This window comes from Balaenoptera musculus, chromosome 14 (genome assembly GCF_009873245.2).
Source record: "Balaenoptera musculus isolate JJ_BM4_2016_0621 chromosome 14, mBalMus1.pri.v3, whole genome shotgun sequence".
Classification (NCBI taxonomy): Eukaryota; Metazoa; Chordata; class Mammalia; order Artiodactyla; family Balaenopteridae; genus Balaenoptera; species Balaenoptera musculus.
Genome location: NC_045798.1, coordinates 90,102,315 through 90,119,014, shown reverse-complemented (window position 1 = coordinate 90,119,014; position 16,700 = coordinate 90,102,315). Strand labels below are relative to the sequence as shown.

At 47.1% G+C, this 16,700-nt stretch overlaps 1 protein-coding gene across 3 annotated transcripts in view; it reads left to right on the top strand.

Annotated features, from left to right (window-relative positions):
* Positions 1–16,700, top strand: part of SLC66A2 (solute carrier family 66 member 2) — a 48,687-nt gene that overhangs the window by 12,513 nt on the left and 19,474 nt on the right. The window contains exon 4 of one of the 3 annotated variants that reach the window (XM_036823279.1): positions 484–534. The exons of the other annotated variants lie outside the window; for them this stretch is intronic. Within the exon in view, the coding sequence (XP_036679174.1) occupies positions 484–534 (51 nt within the window). The remainder of the gene's footprint in view (positions 1–483; positions 535–16,700) is intronic. 3 annotated transcript variants of the gene reach the window in all.

The following is a 16,700-nucleotide window of genomic DNA, read 5'->3' as shown; positions in this document are numbered from 1 at the left end:
GGGTGTGATGTCCGAGGGCGGTCAAGTTCACGTGCTGAGCTAGCTCTCCGTTTACGGCGGGTGTTCTGTTGAGTGTCCTCTGAAAACAGCTCTAGCGAGCAACCTTCCGGAGAGTTTGCACCCTGAGACAACTATCTTGCAACCAGGGCTTGCGTACAGATGAGTTCCCAGGGGAAAGTAGAAGTAGGATCTGCTGTATCTCTGTCAGCACCTCTGACCTTAGAAATGAAGTGAAAATGAGGTGACTTTTCATTTTTTTCCCTCTGTCCCAAGCACTTATTTGGAGGAGGGTAGGTTTGGAGAAAAATGGTTCAGAAAGTGGATTTCCTAATGCACAGAAACCAAAAGCTTGCTGTCTTCCTGTTCCATTGTTTTGTTTTGTTTTTTTTAAAAGAAATACAACAAGGACTTACCAGTGTTAAAACCAGTCTGTTTTTGTCTCTTCTTCCTTCCTGTTTTCTCTCTCTCTGTCTTTAAATGTAGCTGCAGATAATAAAGATGAAGCCAGAGCCCCCCCCAGGCGGTCATATCTGGGTAGGTACCACGCTGCATGAGCCCCCCCCAGGCGGTCACATCTGGGTAGGTACCATGCTGCATGAGCCCCCCCAGGCGGTCACATCTGGGTAGGTACCATGCTGCATGAGCTTCCTTCTCTGCATCTCGGTCCCTCTCTGTCTCTGCTCCCATCTGTGCCACGTCCTCACCTTGCATGCACATCACCCACCCAGTGTGGCCAAGCCTCCAGCCAGCTAACCAACCACACCTGCTGTTTTTGAGCATGAAGTAGCTCCTAGAAAACTGCCCATTTTCTGTGTGTGGGGGGGGGGGAGGGGGAGAGGGAGGGAGGGGCACGGAGAGGTGGAAAGAAAGAGAAATGATCAGGACACAGGTTTTGGAATTCTTTTGTTAAATTTATTCCAGAGTATTTTATTCTTTTTGATTCTATGGTAAATGGAATTGTTTTCTTGATTTCACTTTGGTTCGCTCATTGTTACTTTGTAGAAATAAAATTGATTTTCACATATTGATCTTGTGTCCTGCAACTTTGCAGAACTCATTTATTCTAATAGCTTTTTAGTGGATTTTGGAGGATTTTCTACATGCAAGATTACATCATCCGCAGATAGAGACAGTCTTACTCCTTCTTCTCCAATCTGGATGCTTTTCATTTCTCTTTCTTGCCTCATTACCCTGGCCAGAAGTGGGAGAGCAGATGTGCTTGTCTTGTTCCTGATCGTAATGAGAGGGCATTTAGTCCTTGACCATTAAGTATGATGTTAGCTATGGATTTTACAGAGATGCCCTTTATTAGGTTAAGCAAGTGCCCTTCTATTCTGAGTTTGTTGAGTTTTTTCATCATGAAAGGATATTTAAGTTTGTCAAATGCTTTTTGTGTCTGTTGAGATGATCATGTGGTTTTGTTCTTTATTCTACTATTACAGTGTATTACATTGATGGACTTTTGTATGCTGAACCAACCTTGCATTCTCGGGATAAATCTCATCTGATCATGATGTATAATCCTTTTTATAAGTTGCTAGATTCTGTTTGCTAGTATTAGGTTGAGGATTTTTGTGTCCATATTCATAAGAAATATTGGTCTTTTTTTTTTCTTCTTCTTCTTGTGATGACTGGTTTTAGTATCAGGATAGAACTGGCCTTATAAAGTAAGTTGGGAATGGGAAGTGTTCCTTCCTCTTCTATTTTTTTTTTTTTAAAGACTTTGTGAAGGACTGCTATCAGTTCTTTATTAATTAAAATGTTTTAATTGAAATATATTTGACATATAACATTATGTAAGTTAAATGTGTACATGTTAATTTGATACATTTATATACTGTGATATGATAGCCATGTAGTGATAATGAGGACCTCTATCATGTTACATAATTATCTTTTTTTTTTAGTAGTTGGAATAATTACTTTTAGTCTCTTAGCAAGTTTGCTGATTATAATACAATGTTGTTATCTATATTCACTATACTGTGCATTAGATCTATGGGGCTTATTTACTGCTTGTTGCAAGTTCATCAATTCTTTTAAATGTTTGGTACGATTATCCAGTGAAACTGTCTGGGCCTGGGCGTTTTGTGGGAAGTTTTAAAAGTACTAATTCAGTCTTTTACTTGTTATAGATCTATTCTGATTTTCTATTTCTTCTTGAGTTAGTTTCAATAGAAATTCTTTCTTGGAATTTGTCCATTTAATCTGTTATTTAATTTGTTGGCATATAATTGTTCTTGGTATTCCCTTATAATCTTTTTGATTTCTGTAAAGTTGGTGGTAATGATCTTTCTTTAATTCTTGACTTTAGTAATTTGACTCTCCTCCCTTTCCCTCTCCTTCTTGTTTTGGTCCTTCCAGCTCAAGGTTTGTCCATTTAATTGGTTTTTTTTTTCAAAGAGCCAACTTTTGGTTTTGTTGATTTTTCTCTATTGTTTTTCTAGTCCCTATTTATTTCCACTTTAGTATTTATTATTTCTTTCCTTCTGCTTATTTTGGGTTTAATTTGCTTTTTTTTTTTTTTTTAGTTTAAGATAGAATTAATTTATTGATTTGAGATATTTCTTCTTTTTTTAAATTGACATATAGTTGATCTTCTTTTTAAATATAGCATTTACAGCCATAATTTCCTTGTAAGGAATGCATTAGCTGCATCCTATAAGTTTTGGTATGTTGTGTTTTTGTTTGCATTGGTCTTAAAATATTTTCAAATTTCCTTCAGGATTTCTTCTTCGACTCATTTGTTATTTTTGAATTTGTTGTTTAATTTCCACATATTCGTGAATCCCCCAAATTTCCTTCTGTTATTGATTTTTTAATTTAATTCCATTGTAGTTGGAGAACATACTTTGTATTATTCCAGTCATTTTATTTTATTTTATATTTTTTTAAAAAAATGTATTTATTTATTTATTTTTGGCTGCATTGGGTGTTTGTTGCTGCTTGTGGGCTTCCTCTAGTTGCGGCGAGCGGGGGCTACTCTTCGTTGTGGCATGCGGGCTCAGTAGTTGTGGCTTGCGGGCTCTAGAGCGTGCACTCAGTAGTTGTGGCGCACAGGCTTAGTTGCTCTGCAGCATGTGGGATCTTCCTGGACCGGGGATCAAACCCATGTCCCCTGCATTGGCAGGCGGATTCTTAACCACTGCACCACCGGGGAAGGCCCTATTCCAGTCATTTTAAATTGAGGCTTGTTTGATGGCCTGGCCGATGGTCTCTCCTAGAGAACGTTCCACGTGCACTTCAGGACGATGTATATTCTGCTGTTGTCAGGTGGAGGTGGAGGGGTGTCTGTTAGGTTTGTAGTGTGGTCAGGTCTCCTCTTCCCTTTTTCCTCTGTCTAGTTGTTATGTCCATTACTAAAAGTGTGTATTGAAATCTCCAACTACCTTTAGATTATTTGTTTCTCTTTTCACTTCTGTCAGTTTTTGCTTTTTATATTTTGGGGCACTGTTGTTAGGTGCATATGTTTATAGTTTTATCATACTGATAGATTGGCCCTTTTATCATTATAAAATTTTCCTTTATTTCTAGTAATTTTTTTGTTTTAAAGTCAATTTTTTTCTGATAGTAGTGTAGCTACTGAAGATCTCCTGTGATTGCTGTTTGTATGGTATGTCTTTTTCCACTTTACTTTTGACTTCTTTGTATCTTTGAATCTAAAGTATGTCTCCTGTAGACAGCATATAGTGGATCATTTAAAAAACCTCATTCTGGCAATTCTGCCCTTTGATTGGATTGTTTAATTCATTCACATTTAATGTTATTGTGATATGTTTGGATTTACACCTGCCATTTCAGTTTCTGTTTTCTATCCTCATGTCTACCCTAACCCCCAACTGTTCCTTCTTTACTGCTTTCTTTTGTATTAAGTGAACATTTTCTAGTGTAATATTTTAATTCCTTTAATGAACCTTAAATATATATATAGACACACATACATATGTATGTGTGTGTGTGTGTATACTACATTATATCACATTATATTATATTATGTTATTTTCTTGGTGGTTGCTCTAAGGCTTATGATATGCATCTTACCAGAATCTACTTCAGACTTATACTAACTTAATTATTTAATCAGTTAAGAGAGGAAAGGAGAAGAACTACGCACGTATACTGTCTTTTATAATTACCTACATAATTACCTTTACCTATACTTTTTGTTTTTCTTAAGTGGATTATAATTATTGCCTGATGTCTCTTTCTTTCATCATGAAGAACTTATTTTTTGTATTCCCTGTAAGATGGGTCTGCTAACAAGAAATTCTCCCAGTTCTTTTTTATCTGGAAATGTCTCTATTTTGCCCTTGTTTTAAAAAAAAGTTTTGCAGGAATTCCCTGGTGGTCCAGTGGTTAGGACTCCACGATCTCATTGTTGAGGGCCCAGGGCCCGGGTTCAGTCCCTGGTTGGGGAACTAAGATCCCACAAGCTGTGCAGCCAGGATAAAAAAATAAAGTTTTGCTGGATGTAAGAATCTTGGTTGACAGTTTCTTTGCTGCGTTTCGAATATGTTACTCATCATCTCGTGCTGATATCTTTCTTTTTTTTTTTTAAGTTAATTTATTTTTTTAATTTTTGGCTGCGTTGGGTCTTCGTTTGTGCACACGGGCTTTCTCTAGTTGTGGTGAGCAGGGGCTACTCTTAGTTACGGTACGTGGGCTTCTCGTTGTGGTGTCTTCTCTTGATGCAGAGCACGGGCTCTAGGCACGTGGGCTTCAGTAGTTGTGGCACACGGGCTCAGTAGTTCTGGCTCGAGGGTTCTAGAGCATGGGCTCAGTAGTTGTGGCGCACAGGCTTAGTTGCTCTGTGGCATGCGGGACCTTCCCAGACCAGGGATTGTCCCTTGCATTGGCAGGCAATGCTTAACCACTGCACCACCAGGGAAGTCCCTGATTTCTTTCTTCTTTTTTTTTTTTTGGTTGTGCCACTCGGCTTGTGGGATCTTAGTTCCCTGGCCAGGGATCGAACCCAGGCCCTTGGCAGTGAAAGAATGGAGTCCTACCCACTGGACCGCCAGGGAATTCCCTCTCTTGCTGATTTCAAGAGTCTGTCTTTTTCTTTGGCATTCAACATTTAGACTGTGGTATTCAGTGAGGGTGTAGTTCTCTTTGTCCTTATCCTTTTGGGAACTTGTTAAGCTTATTGGGTGTGTAGACTGATATTTTCATCAAATCTGGGAAGTTTTCGGTCATTATTTCTTAGGCTGTTTTCCTCTCCTTTCTCCTCTCTTCAGTGCACCTGTCACACACATGTTGGTGCAATGACTATTGTTCCATGTGTCTCTGAGGCTCTGTTCAATTTTCTGAATTCTATTTTCTCATTGTTCTTCAGATGCATAATCTTTATTGATGTGTCTTCAAGTTTGCTGAATCTTCTGCCAGCTCAGCTCTATTGTTGAGCCCCTATTGTGCATTTTTTTTTTTACCTCAGTTACTGGACTTTGCAACTCCAGAATTTTCATTTGGCTCTTTTTGATAATTTCTACCTCTTTATTGATATTCTCTATTTGATGAGACATTGTCAGTATACTTCCTTTAATTCTTTATGTATGGTTTCCTTTAGTTCTTTGGACATATTTGTAATGGCTGCTTTGAAGTCTTTTCTGCTAAGTCCAATGGTTCTGTCCTTCAAAAGCAATGTTTCCTTCTTTTTCTTTTCTTTCTTCTTCTTCTGTGTATGGGCCACTTGCCATACATATTTTGTTGAAAACTGGCTGTTTTAGGTAAAATATTGTAGCAACTCTGGATACTGACCCCATCCTGGTTGGGGGGCTTGTTTGCGTGTCTGTGTGTTTAGTGACTTGGCTTGATGGGTGCCCTCTTAGAATCTCTCTCCCCCGCTCCCCCACCAGGCTGGCTGTGGACCAGCTGTCTTTGACTCTCCTTGGCTCCCCTGTTAAGCTTCTCCGGGGTCTGCCACCACTGATTAACAGCTGATTGCTCTGTTGGTTTTGATAACGGCCTAGGCCATGCAGCGCTCTAAGGTCTGATCCAGTTAAAGTCAGGCAGAGGTGGCCTGAGGCCAGCCTTTGACAGTTGCTGTGTCCAGGAGGGCTGCTCTTGCTGTCTCTCTCCGATAAACCGCCAGCTTCCCCTCAGTTGCCCCTCCAGCAGGTTACCTATTGTTTTTGTCTGTGCCCTTAGGCTTGAACCTGACCAAGCTCTGTTCCAAGCAAGGTACCCCTCTGGGGAGAGCTGTGGAGCTCTCTGTTCTCACCCCCCCGCTTCCAGGGCAGACCCTCTGAACCCTTGCTCTGGAGCTGGAGGCCGGGCAGCGGTGGTCCTTGTTGGGGTGACTGCACTGCTCTAAGAGCAGGCACTGGGGGTTGTAGCCCCTGGTATTCCCGGCTTCCCCTCCCGGCGTGGGACCTCCACCCCATGAGCGCACTGAGGCAGGAGGGGTATTCTGTGCCTGCTGCTCCTGGGGGCTGCGGGGAGGGGCCCGTCTGGGCTGCCCCCGCCTGGGGAGATGCTGTCATCACACTCGGGGTCGGGGCAGGAAGCAGGCCATGTCCAGGCTCTTTTCCCAAATAGATGCCTCTCCGTTCCAGAGACTTTAAATGCTCCTTTCTTATAATGCACAACAGTGAGGGTTGCTTTGCTGGGGAAAGGGTCTGCGGAGAACCTCACACCCCTGTCCTGGACGTGCCCATCCCCTCGGCTGCTTTTCACCCGACTGAAGCCCTGCTGGCCGAATTACAGAGGATGTTTCGGGCCAGGAGGGCACTAGCTTTTCTGTTTTTATTTACTTATGGGTGAACTCAGGGAACTTGAGCACTGTCTGTGGGTTTACTGTCAAGTGGGCGCTCTGGAAGTTTCACCTTACCGGAAGGCCATGTCCTCCCTTAAGTTTTGAGAAGTAGCCTTAAAACTTCACTTTTAAAGTGAAGCTGCTATTTTGATTTGGGGAAAACTACTTATCCCAGTCTGCCTGGGTCAGGGCCTTTCTGGTGCTTGTTCAGCTGGGTACAGCCATGTGGGTGCCATGGTTCAGCACAGAGCTGGTTCGGTCAACCAGTGACCAGCTCGCTGGGTAGAATGGCAGAGCAGGGAACACAGGCCGTCAGCTTCTGGCCTCTCTCATTGTCTGGGCAGAAGCTAGCAGTGGGGCCTGGAGGTGTGACGGGACACGACGAAAAGCCTCCTGCAGCCAGGAGCCAGGAAGGCCAACCAACCAGCACCCACGGTGAGGCTCAACTGCCCGGGGCCGCCTTGGGACGTGATGAGCTCACCTCCCAGGTAGCACTTTTGAATGAGGGGTGTGTACCCTCTCAGTGGTCAGTCCTGCCCAGCTAGGGGGTCAGTGGGGCTTTCGGCTGGGTCTCTGAGTCTCTGGGCCGTGGCCTGCCTGCCTTGGGCGAGGGTGGTGTTGGGGGCGTACGGGATTAAAGGTGGGTTCGAAACGTGAACCAGGCTCTGTAGGCTGAGAGGGCATTTATACTCGTGCACCAGATCGCTGGCTACCCTCGCTGAGTCCTGTGTCGTCCCTGGTCGTTTGGATTAAGTGAAGCTGGGGGCTGGGAAGGGTCTGCACCTGGGTGGGCTTCCCTCCAGGTCAGCCCCTACCTGGAGCCCAGCCGGGCCGTGCCCTGGGCTTTCTCAGATGGCCCTGTGCTCCCATGGGGGCTGGCACACCCTCTTTCTTTGCTGGAGGGTGAGCCCTGGACGTGGGCTCGGAGGTCTGGGCTGTGTCCCAGGACCCAGCGGGCACTTCAGAGTCATATAAACAGGTGAATGAGACAGCAGTGGGGTTAAGAGCCGGTTTTCAGTTTGAACCAGGGCTTTGAAGAGATGGAAGGTTGGCACGTGAGGGTCTCCTGAGAACGGGTGGCCTTGCCCCCGGGAGTGGGGCGCGTGGGGAGCCCCCTTGGTGTTAGTGTTCCCGCCCCGGGGCTCGCGCGCTGTCCCCACGGGACCGGGGCGCACGGGCCCCTCCGGCCGGCCACTCGCGTGTTCCCGGGAGCGGGTCGCACGGGGGCGCGCGCGGGCCGCCAGGCCAGGATTGAGCGTCAGTTGCTGCGCAGCCGTAACTGCCGGTGGTCAATAGGGTCTCGGCTTTAAGGGGAGGGGCGGGCCCCGGGCTGTGGGCGGGACGGGTCCGGGCCCCGCTGGCGGCCCGGGAGGCGGTGGTGCCGGCTGTGCCGGTTCTCCATGGCCTTGGACGGCGACGCGAGGAGCGGACCTGACAGCCGAGTCCGGTGGCAGCAAACCGGCCTCGGCATCGGCCCTGCTGCCGGCCAGGCCCAGGCGTCCGGGGTCAGAGGGCAGTGCTCACAGCGTCCCCAGAAGCCTCCTTCCTCTTTGAAATGTGACCTCACGATTTGAGAGGACCGAGTTGTTGCATTGAGATAGGTGAGGGGTTTGTGTAATTTTAAAAATCAGCTCCGTGGAGGCGCAGTTTACACACAGCGGAGCCCCACTTGGAGGGAGTGCGCTCTAGACAGGCGCTGGGGGCGCAGGGGGGCTCCTGGGCCGGCCGGCTGGTGCGTGTCCCCCGCAGGTACCCGGTGAGGACCCGCGCTCCTGCCCGGGGAGGGGCCCGCGTGCCGGCCGGAGCGGAGGCCCGGGAGGGGCTGCCCGGACAGGCTGCAGGTTGCGTGCAGCGGTGCCTGGGGCGCCTGCGCGCTGTTCCCGCTTTTCTCGCGCTGAGGAAAGCCCCGGGCTGAGTGCGGCGACCCAGTCGGCTCCGCGGCGCAGCGGCTTCTGTGTCTGGAGCCGCATGCGGAAGCCTCCCCGGGGTCTCTGCTCTTCCCACCGGGGGCCGGTCTGCACCCTCTTAGGCCAGATGTCTTCCATATTCGTTTGGAGCATAAAAATACAATCCGATAAGAAACCGAGTCTTTCTTGCCACTAGGACACAGTCTCCTGGTGCAGATTCTCCAAATGGTAAATCACGTCTTAACCCAGAAGTGATCGGACTGAACAAGGAAGGGATGGATTTGTGGATCCAGGGGAGCCTCAGACCTTCCGAGTAGCATTTCGATAATTGGGAAGCTTCAGGGGTTGTGCTCGTCACCATCAGGTGTCTCTAGAGGCAGTTAGGGAGCAGGTGAGCTTGATGCATCCGCGGCGACACGCGGCTCGGCCCCCAGTCCGGGGTGCCTCCCTTCAGCTCTACATGCCTTGCTTTCAAGTCTTGCCTTTTTGGGGCCACTGTCTGGAACCCACATCCCGGGAGAAAGCATATCCTGCCTGAGTTTGGGGCTCGCTGCGGAAATGGTGACGGGGTGCAATTTATGTTAGCACCTCCAGTTCCTCGGGCATCCTCCTGGCGGTGTTCTGCCCGTGTTCCTGTTCTCTGAGCACCGTCTGCTCACGCCTGCACCTGCACCTGACAGGCCGGGGGCCCCAGGGGAGGAAGGTGTGGCTCCCTTTGAGGAGTCAGGGTGCCCGCCCTCCCCTGCGCCTGGGCTAGCACCAGTTTTTCTGAAAGGGAATCCAGACCTCTCTTCTTTCTTAGCTTATTTTTTAAATTATTAATGAGAAAGTCTTCTGACATAGGAATCCCTAAAGAAGTAGAAAAGATGTTTGGTCACATCTGATTACAGATCAGGAATCTACTTTTTATTAAGCAGCTTCTGTGTTCCTCTAATTTTTTCTGGCTAAACTCTGGAAATTTCATTTCATGCTTTCTATATCTACCCAGTGGTATTTTCAGCTGACATTTTTCCTTATATAATTCCTACTTTTTTCTCCCTACTGCTTGATTTAATTCACCGCAACACGTCAGTTACAGTTGATGGGTAGATGGGTCGCTAAATGTATTTTAAGTTGTCCAGGATTCAAATGACAGCACATAAAACTTGAAGTTTAAAAGAACTATTTTTAATTTCAGCATTAGAAAATATATTTACTAAAGTGGGTATTTACGTCTGTATCTCTCTATGAAAAGCAAATCATATATATGAAAAACTTTATTACACATTAAAATTTATTTTTAAGATATAATTTACATACCATAAAACTTAACCTGAAAATTTTTAAAGTTGAGATAAAAGTCACAAAGTAATCCATTTTAACCATTTGAAAGTATACAATTCAGTGGTTTTTAGTACATTCACAATGTTGTGCAATCATCACCACTATCTAATTACAGAATATTTCTGTCACCCCAGAAAGAGACCCCACACCTCCCAATTTCCTTACGCCAAGCCCTGCCAACCACTAACCTGTTTTGCCTGTTTTGGACACTTCACATCAGGGAATAATACAATATGTGCCTTTGTGTCTGGATTCTTTCACTGAGCATAATATTTTCAAGATTCATCCAGTTTGTAGCATGTGTCAGTACTTCATTCCCTTTTAAGGCTGAGTAATATTCCATTGTATGGCTGGACCACATTTTGTTCATCCGTTCGTCCATCGATGGACATTTGGGTTGTTTCTACCTTTTGGCTGTTGTGAATAGCCCTGCTGTGAATATTCATAGGAAGTCTTCATGTAGACATATGTTTTCAGTTCTTTTGGGCGTTTACGTAGGAGTAGAGTTGCTGGGTATGTGGTAACTCCATGTGGAATCATTTGAGGAACTGCCAGACTGCTTCTCAAAGTGGCTGCACCATTCTACATCCCCACCAGCTCTGTATGAAGTTTCCAATTTCTCCACATTCTCACCAAAACTTTTTATTGTCTTGTTTATTTTTGCCACCGTAGTAACTGTGACCTGATATCTCATTGTGGTTTTGACTTGCGTTCCCCTTACGATTAGTGACGTTGAGCATCTTTTCGTGTGCTTGTTGGCCTCTCCCGGGAGTTGTAAGTGATGCTTGTTTTGTAGATTTCTCTGATTTAGCGTCTCTCAGAGCTTTCCTTGGCCCTGCCGTCTCGGGGGGTGACCCAGGACGCGTGTGTCTTCCCCACAGCAGCCCCCATGCTTCCTCTCCTGGCCCCTGCGTCACGGCCAGTGGTTGGAGGAGTCAGGTCCTCAGGAGCCTTCTGGGCGCTGCCCTCCGGGGTTGCCTGGTTCCCGACCATCGCCCTGAGGATGTGCTGAGAGCACGTCCCCTGAGGGTTTCCTTAACTTCTGGCGAGTCCAGAAGGCAGAGGAGTGGACGAGCTCCAGCTCTGTTCTCTCGTGGCTGCGTGACCTGGACGAAGCCTGTGTGGGAGGTGGCCGAGGGCTGCGTCGTGGTGGGAGGAGCCCCTCAGAGGGTCGGTGAGGCCCTCTGCGCCGGGGCTGCAGCCCGGGTGGGGTCCGGACACTGGCGGTTCCCTCGTGTGAGGATGCGCGGACCCCTCCTCGCATCCGAGGGAGCACGAGTGACAGTGACGGTCGGTCCGGGACCTGGGAGGGGCCTCGGTCTGAACCTCTGAACTGGGAAGCAGACCCCCTCCCTCGTGCAAGCAGAACGGCAGGTGAAACTGCGCCAGTTCTCATCGACCCCACGTGCAGCTCCGGACACTAAGCCGTGGAGGTGGGCTTCCTGGGACGGAGGGCCTGTCCCCCTGCCGCGTGGCTCGCCCCTTGGGCCCCTCTGAACTCCCGCCCCGTTTAAGCAGCTCCGTTTTCTTTTCGCAGCTTTACTGAGGTCTGATCAGCACATGATGAGTGCACTTGGTGTGCAGTTTTGGTCAGGTTGGGCATTATACAGCCTTCACCCAAGTTAGGACAGTGAACATGACCGTCACCCCCCAGATTTTCCTCTTTGTGACCCCTCCTCCACCCCCCACCAGGCCCTAATCTGCTTTCTCTCACTAGACATTCGTTTGCGTTTACTAGAATTTGACAGAACTGGAGCTATACAGTATGTACTATTTTGTCTGGTTCCTTTCACTCAGCATAATTGTTTTCACATTTGTCCAGGTTGTAGAGTATATCGATAGTTCATTCCTTTTTATTGTAGAGCTACATGGCTGCACTACAATTTGTGTGTTTACTAACTGGTTGATGGACATTTGGGTCGTTTCCCGTTTTTGACTGTTACAAATAAAACTGCTGTGAATGAACCCTTGCATACAGGTCTCTATATGAACATATGCTTTCTTTTCTCTTGGGTGTATACCTAGGAGTGGACGGGCTGGATCCTATGGTAAGTGTATGTTTAATTTTTTAAGAAACTGTTGCACTGTCTTCCAGAGTTCTGTACCATTTTGCATTCCCACCAGCAGTGTGTGAATTCCAGTTGCTTTGCATCCTCATCAATACTTTGTATGGACCTTTTTTTTTTAAAATTTTTAGCCATTCAGATAGGTATGTGGTGGCATTTCATTGTTGTCTTAATTTGCATTTCACTAATGATGTTGAGCATCTTTTCATGTGCTTGTTTGTCATCCTTATATCTTCATTGGTGAAGTATCCAAATCTTCTGTCAATTTAAAAATTGTTCTTATTGAATTTTGAGTTTTTAATGTTTTGGATACAGGTCCTTTTATCAGATACATGGTTTGCAGTATTTTCTCCCAGTCTGTGGTTTGTCTTTTCATTCTTTTAGTGGTTTCTTTTGACAAGCAGAAGTTGTAAATTTTTATGAAGCCCAGTTTATCAGTTTGTTCTTTTATCGGTTGTGCTTTTAGTGTCAGGTTTAAGGCATCTTTGTCAAACTCAAGGGCACAAAGGTTTCTCCCTATTTTTTTTTCCTGGTGGTTTTGCAGTTTTAGGTTTTACATTTAGATCTGTGATCTAATTATCTGTCAGTTAATTTTTGTTCACGGTGTGAGGTATGGCTCCAACTTCATTGTTTTTGCATATGGATGTCCAAAGACCGTCTTTATTTCCCACTAAATCACCTCTGCATCTTTGTCAGAAATCAGCTGTCTGTGTGTGGGGGGGTCCATTTCTGAACTCTGCTCTGTCGCACTGATGTATTTCTCGATTTCTGGGCCAGCACCACACTGTCCTAATCGCTGTAGCTTTTTGGTACTAAGTCTCGGAATCAGGCAGTGTTAGTCCTCCAACTTTGTTCTCTGTTCTACGTGCTTTGCATTTCTATATGAATTTTACAATCAGTTTGTCATTTTCTACAAAAAGCATGGTAGGATTTTGATTGGGATTATCTTGAATCTATAGATTAATTTGGGGAGAATTGACGTCTTTATGATTGTGCAGAAAGTGTTAACACAGCAGGCCTGGGACTGCTGTCCTTAGAAAAGCCCGCTTGCCAAGTTGGCCCCTGGCTGATGTCTGGGAACTTGGAGTTTGGCATACTTCCCATTATTCTCAGAACTGATGAGAGGAGCTTTCTATGCTTCAACGGTCTGGACACCTGCTTTCCTTCTGGAAGTCTGGGATTTTGGTGTGTGCTAGGCAGAGGGTGTCTACATGACCAGCCCCCAGTAAAAACTCTGGGCACCGAGTCCTTAATGAGCTTCCCTGGTCATCGTCCGTTGCTGGAGGAATCAAGCTCATCCGAGGGAGGGTCCTGGGAGAGGCTCCTGGGAGCTCACACCTGTAGTCCTCCAGACTCCACCCCATCTGCCCTTCCCTTTGTGGATTTTGCTTTATATCCTGTGGTATAATAATCATGGCTGTGGCTCTGGAGACGTGCTGGGCGAGTCCTCCTGATAGATCATCGGACCTGGGGATGGTCTTGGAGACTCCCGGCACAGCAGTGTTGAGACCGCCAGCATGGAAACACCGTGTAGCTCTCCACTTATGTCTGCTTTCATTTCCCTCAGCAATGTTTTGTAGTTTTCAGTGTGCCCATCTTGCACATTGTCAGATTTATCCCTAAGTATTTCATATTTTTTTATGGTATCATGTATGGTATTGTTTATTAAATCTCAGTTTCTGATTGTTCATTGCTAGTATGTAGAAATGCAATTTACTTTTGTATATTGATCTGATAGCCTGCAACCTTGCTGAACTCATTTATTCATTCTAATGGATTTTAGTGGGTTCCTTAGATACTTAATAAATAAGATCATGTCATCTGCAAATAGGGATAGTTTTACTTCTTCCTTTCCCACCTGGATGCCTTTTCTTTCTTTCTTTCTTTCTTTTTTTGCCTGGTTGCTCTGGATAGAAACTCCAGCACAGTGTTGATTAGAAGTGGTAAGAGTGAGCATACTTTGTTCTTGATCTTAGGGAAAAGCATACTTTTGTTTATCCCCTGCCTACCTTAGTGTAATTGTCATACGGTTGACTTTACATGTGCTAAAGCCCCATGCTACATTGTTCTTATTTTGTTTAAATAGTCACTTATCTATTAATAAGATTTAAATGGTAAGAAAAAAATCATATATGTTCACCCACTTATTTACTGTGTCCAATGGTCTTTTTTTTTAAATTGATTTATTTAATTTATTTTATTTTTGGCTGCATTGGGTCTTCATTGCTGCACACGGGCTTTCTCTAGTTGCAGCGAGCGGGGGCTACTCTTCGTTGTGATGCGCGGGCTTCTCATTGCGGTGGCTTCTCTTGTAGCAGAGCACGGGCTCTAGGCGTGTGGGCTTCAGTAGTTGTGGCATGCGAGCTCAGTAGTTGTGGCTCGCAGGCTCTAGAGCACAGGCTCAGTGGTTGTGGTGCACAGGCTTAGTTGCTCTGCGGCATGTGGGATCTTCCCGGACCAGGGCTCGAACCCGTGTCCCCTGCATTGGCAGGTGGATTCTTAACCACTGCGCCACCAGGGAAGCCCCCAGTGGTCATTTTTGATTGGATGTCAGACATTGTGAATTTTACTTTGCTGAGTGATGGATATTTTTGTGGGCCTATAAATTTTCTTGAGCTTTGTTCTAGGGTGCAGTTAAGTAACTTGGAAACAGTTTGATCTTTTTTTTTTTTAAGATTTATTTATTTATTTATTTATTTATCTTGTTTATTTTTGGCTGCATCTGGTCTTAGTTGCAGCACGCAGGATCTTCTTTGAGGCAGGCGGGATCTTTCGTTGTGGTGCACGGGCTTCTCTTTAGTTGTGGCGTGTGGGTTTTCTCTTCTCTAGTTGTGGCACACAGGCTCCAGGGCCTGTGGGCTCTGTAGTTGTGGTGCACGGGTTCCAGAGTGCGTGGGCTCTGTAGTTTGCGGCTCACGGGCTCTAGTTGAGGCGGGTGAGCTCAGTAGTTGTGGCGCGTGGGCTTAGTTGCCCCTCGGTGTGTGAGATCTTAGTTCCCTGACCAGGGATCGAACGTGCGTCCCCTGCGCTGTAAGGCAGGTTCTTTACCTCTGGACCACCAGGGACGGCCCAGCTTGATCTTCTTAGATCCGGCTTTTAAGATTAGTTCAGTGGAACCAAAGCAGTGCCCAGTCTGGGCTAACTGTTCCCTGCTGCTGGGGCAAGTTGCCCCTGTGCTCTGCCTAACGCCCGTGTGTTTTGAGGTTTCCCAGGCTGGCTGGGGTGAGGGCTGCTAATGTGAACCCTCTTGGTTCCCTCGCTGGTGGGGGCCCTGCCGAGTCCTTGAGGGCCATTCTGCAGGCCCTCGGCCCCCATGCGGCCTTCCCTCCAGCCCCGAGACCTGCACACTCCACCTGCTCGTTCCCAGACCAGCTCCTTCACTCAGGGTGTCTGCCGGCTCTGCTGTGAGGGTCCCACTTCCTGTCCCATGTCCTGGGAACTCTCAGGGTACAACTGGGACAGTTTGGGGCTTACCGCACCTGTTTCCCATCTCAGAGATTGCTGTCCTTCACTGCCCAATGTCCAAGGTCTTACAAGGATATATTTTGCCCATTTTTGGTCCGAAACTCCACATATTTTGACCGTGTTTTGGTTGTTTGGGAGAGTAAATGGGGCCCCTTTGCCCCATCTTGGCTGGAAAGAGAAGTGGCAGCTCAGTTTTCACTTTTCCGGCCTTTGTATTCTTCTGAGCACCCCTAGCCGCTTTGGTGTAAATGCCCAGCTAGTACGGGTTTTTGTTCCTGTCCTACAGCCTGGAATTTGCCAGAGTGGAAGGATGATTAATCTGTCTTCTCAGGGCGGTGGGGACTGTGGCGGGCTGTCCCCTCCGCTCCTTTGCTCTGGTGCGAGCGGCCACTGTGGGTGTCCCAGGGACTCCCCATGCCCTCCCCACTGGGGGCACCAGCTGTCCCCCTGCTGCTCTGGGGGGCCCTCCTTAGATGGCTCTGTTTGTGGTAAGTGCATGAATTGAGGTGGCTTAGGGTGCGCTCAGCTTAGCGGCGCCTATGTTTTAGGAAGGCCCTGGGCCTTGATTTTCAGTGAACATTGTAGGCTGAGTGAGTTGACAGGCTTGGATGGGGTTGGACGTTCCAGTTCAGTTGCTGGGCCACAGAGAGGACCAGTGACTGCATCTGAAGCCCACGGGCATCGAGTCACGCTGTTGCCATGGAAACACAGCTGGTCATCTGTGGGGCTCTCGTCTTTTTTTTTTTTAATTAATTAATTAATTTTATTTATCTTTGGCCGCGTTGGGTCTTCGTTGCTGCGCGTGGGCTTTCTCTAGTTGCGGCGAGCGGGGGCTACTCTTCGTTGCGGTGCACAGGCTTCTCACTGCGGTGGCTTCTCTTTTGCAGCGCATGGGCTCTAGGCACACGGGCTTCAGTAGTTGTGGCACGTGGGCCCAGTAGTTGTGGCTCGCGGGCTCTAGAGCACAGGCTCAGTAGCTGTGGCGCACGGGCTTAGTTGCTCCGTGGCATGTGGGATCTTCCCGGACCAGGGCTCGAACCCATGTCCCCTGCATTGGCAGGCAGATTCTCAACCACTGCGCCACCAGGGAAGCCCAGCTCTCGTCTTCTTGAGCTCGTCACACTTTGCCTTCCTCTTTCGTCTCAGATATGTGATAAGTATTGTGAAAATGCACGTGAGGGTTCT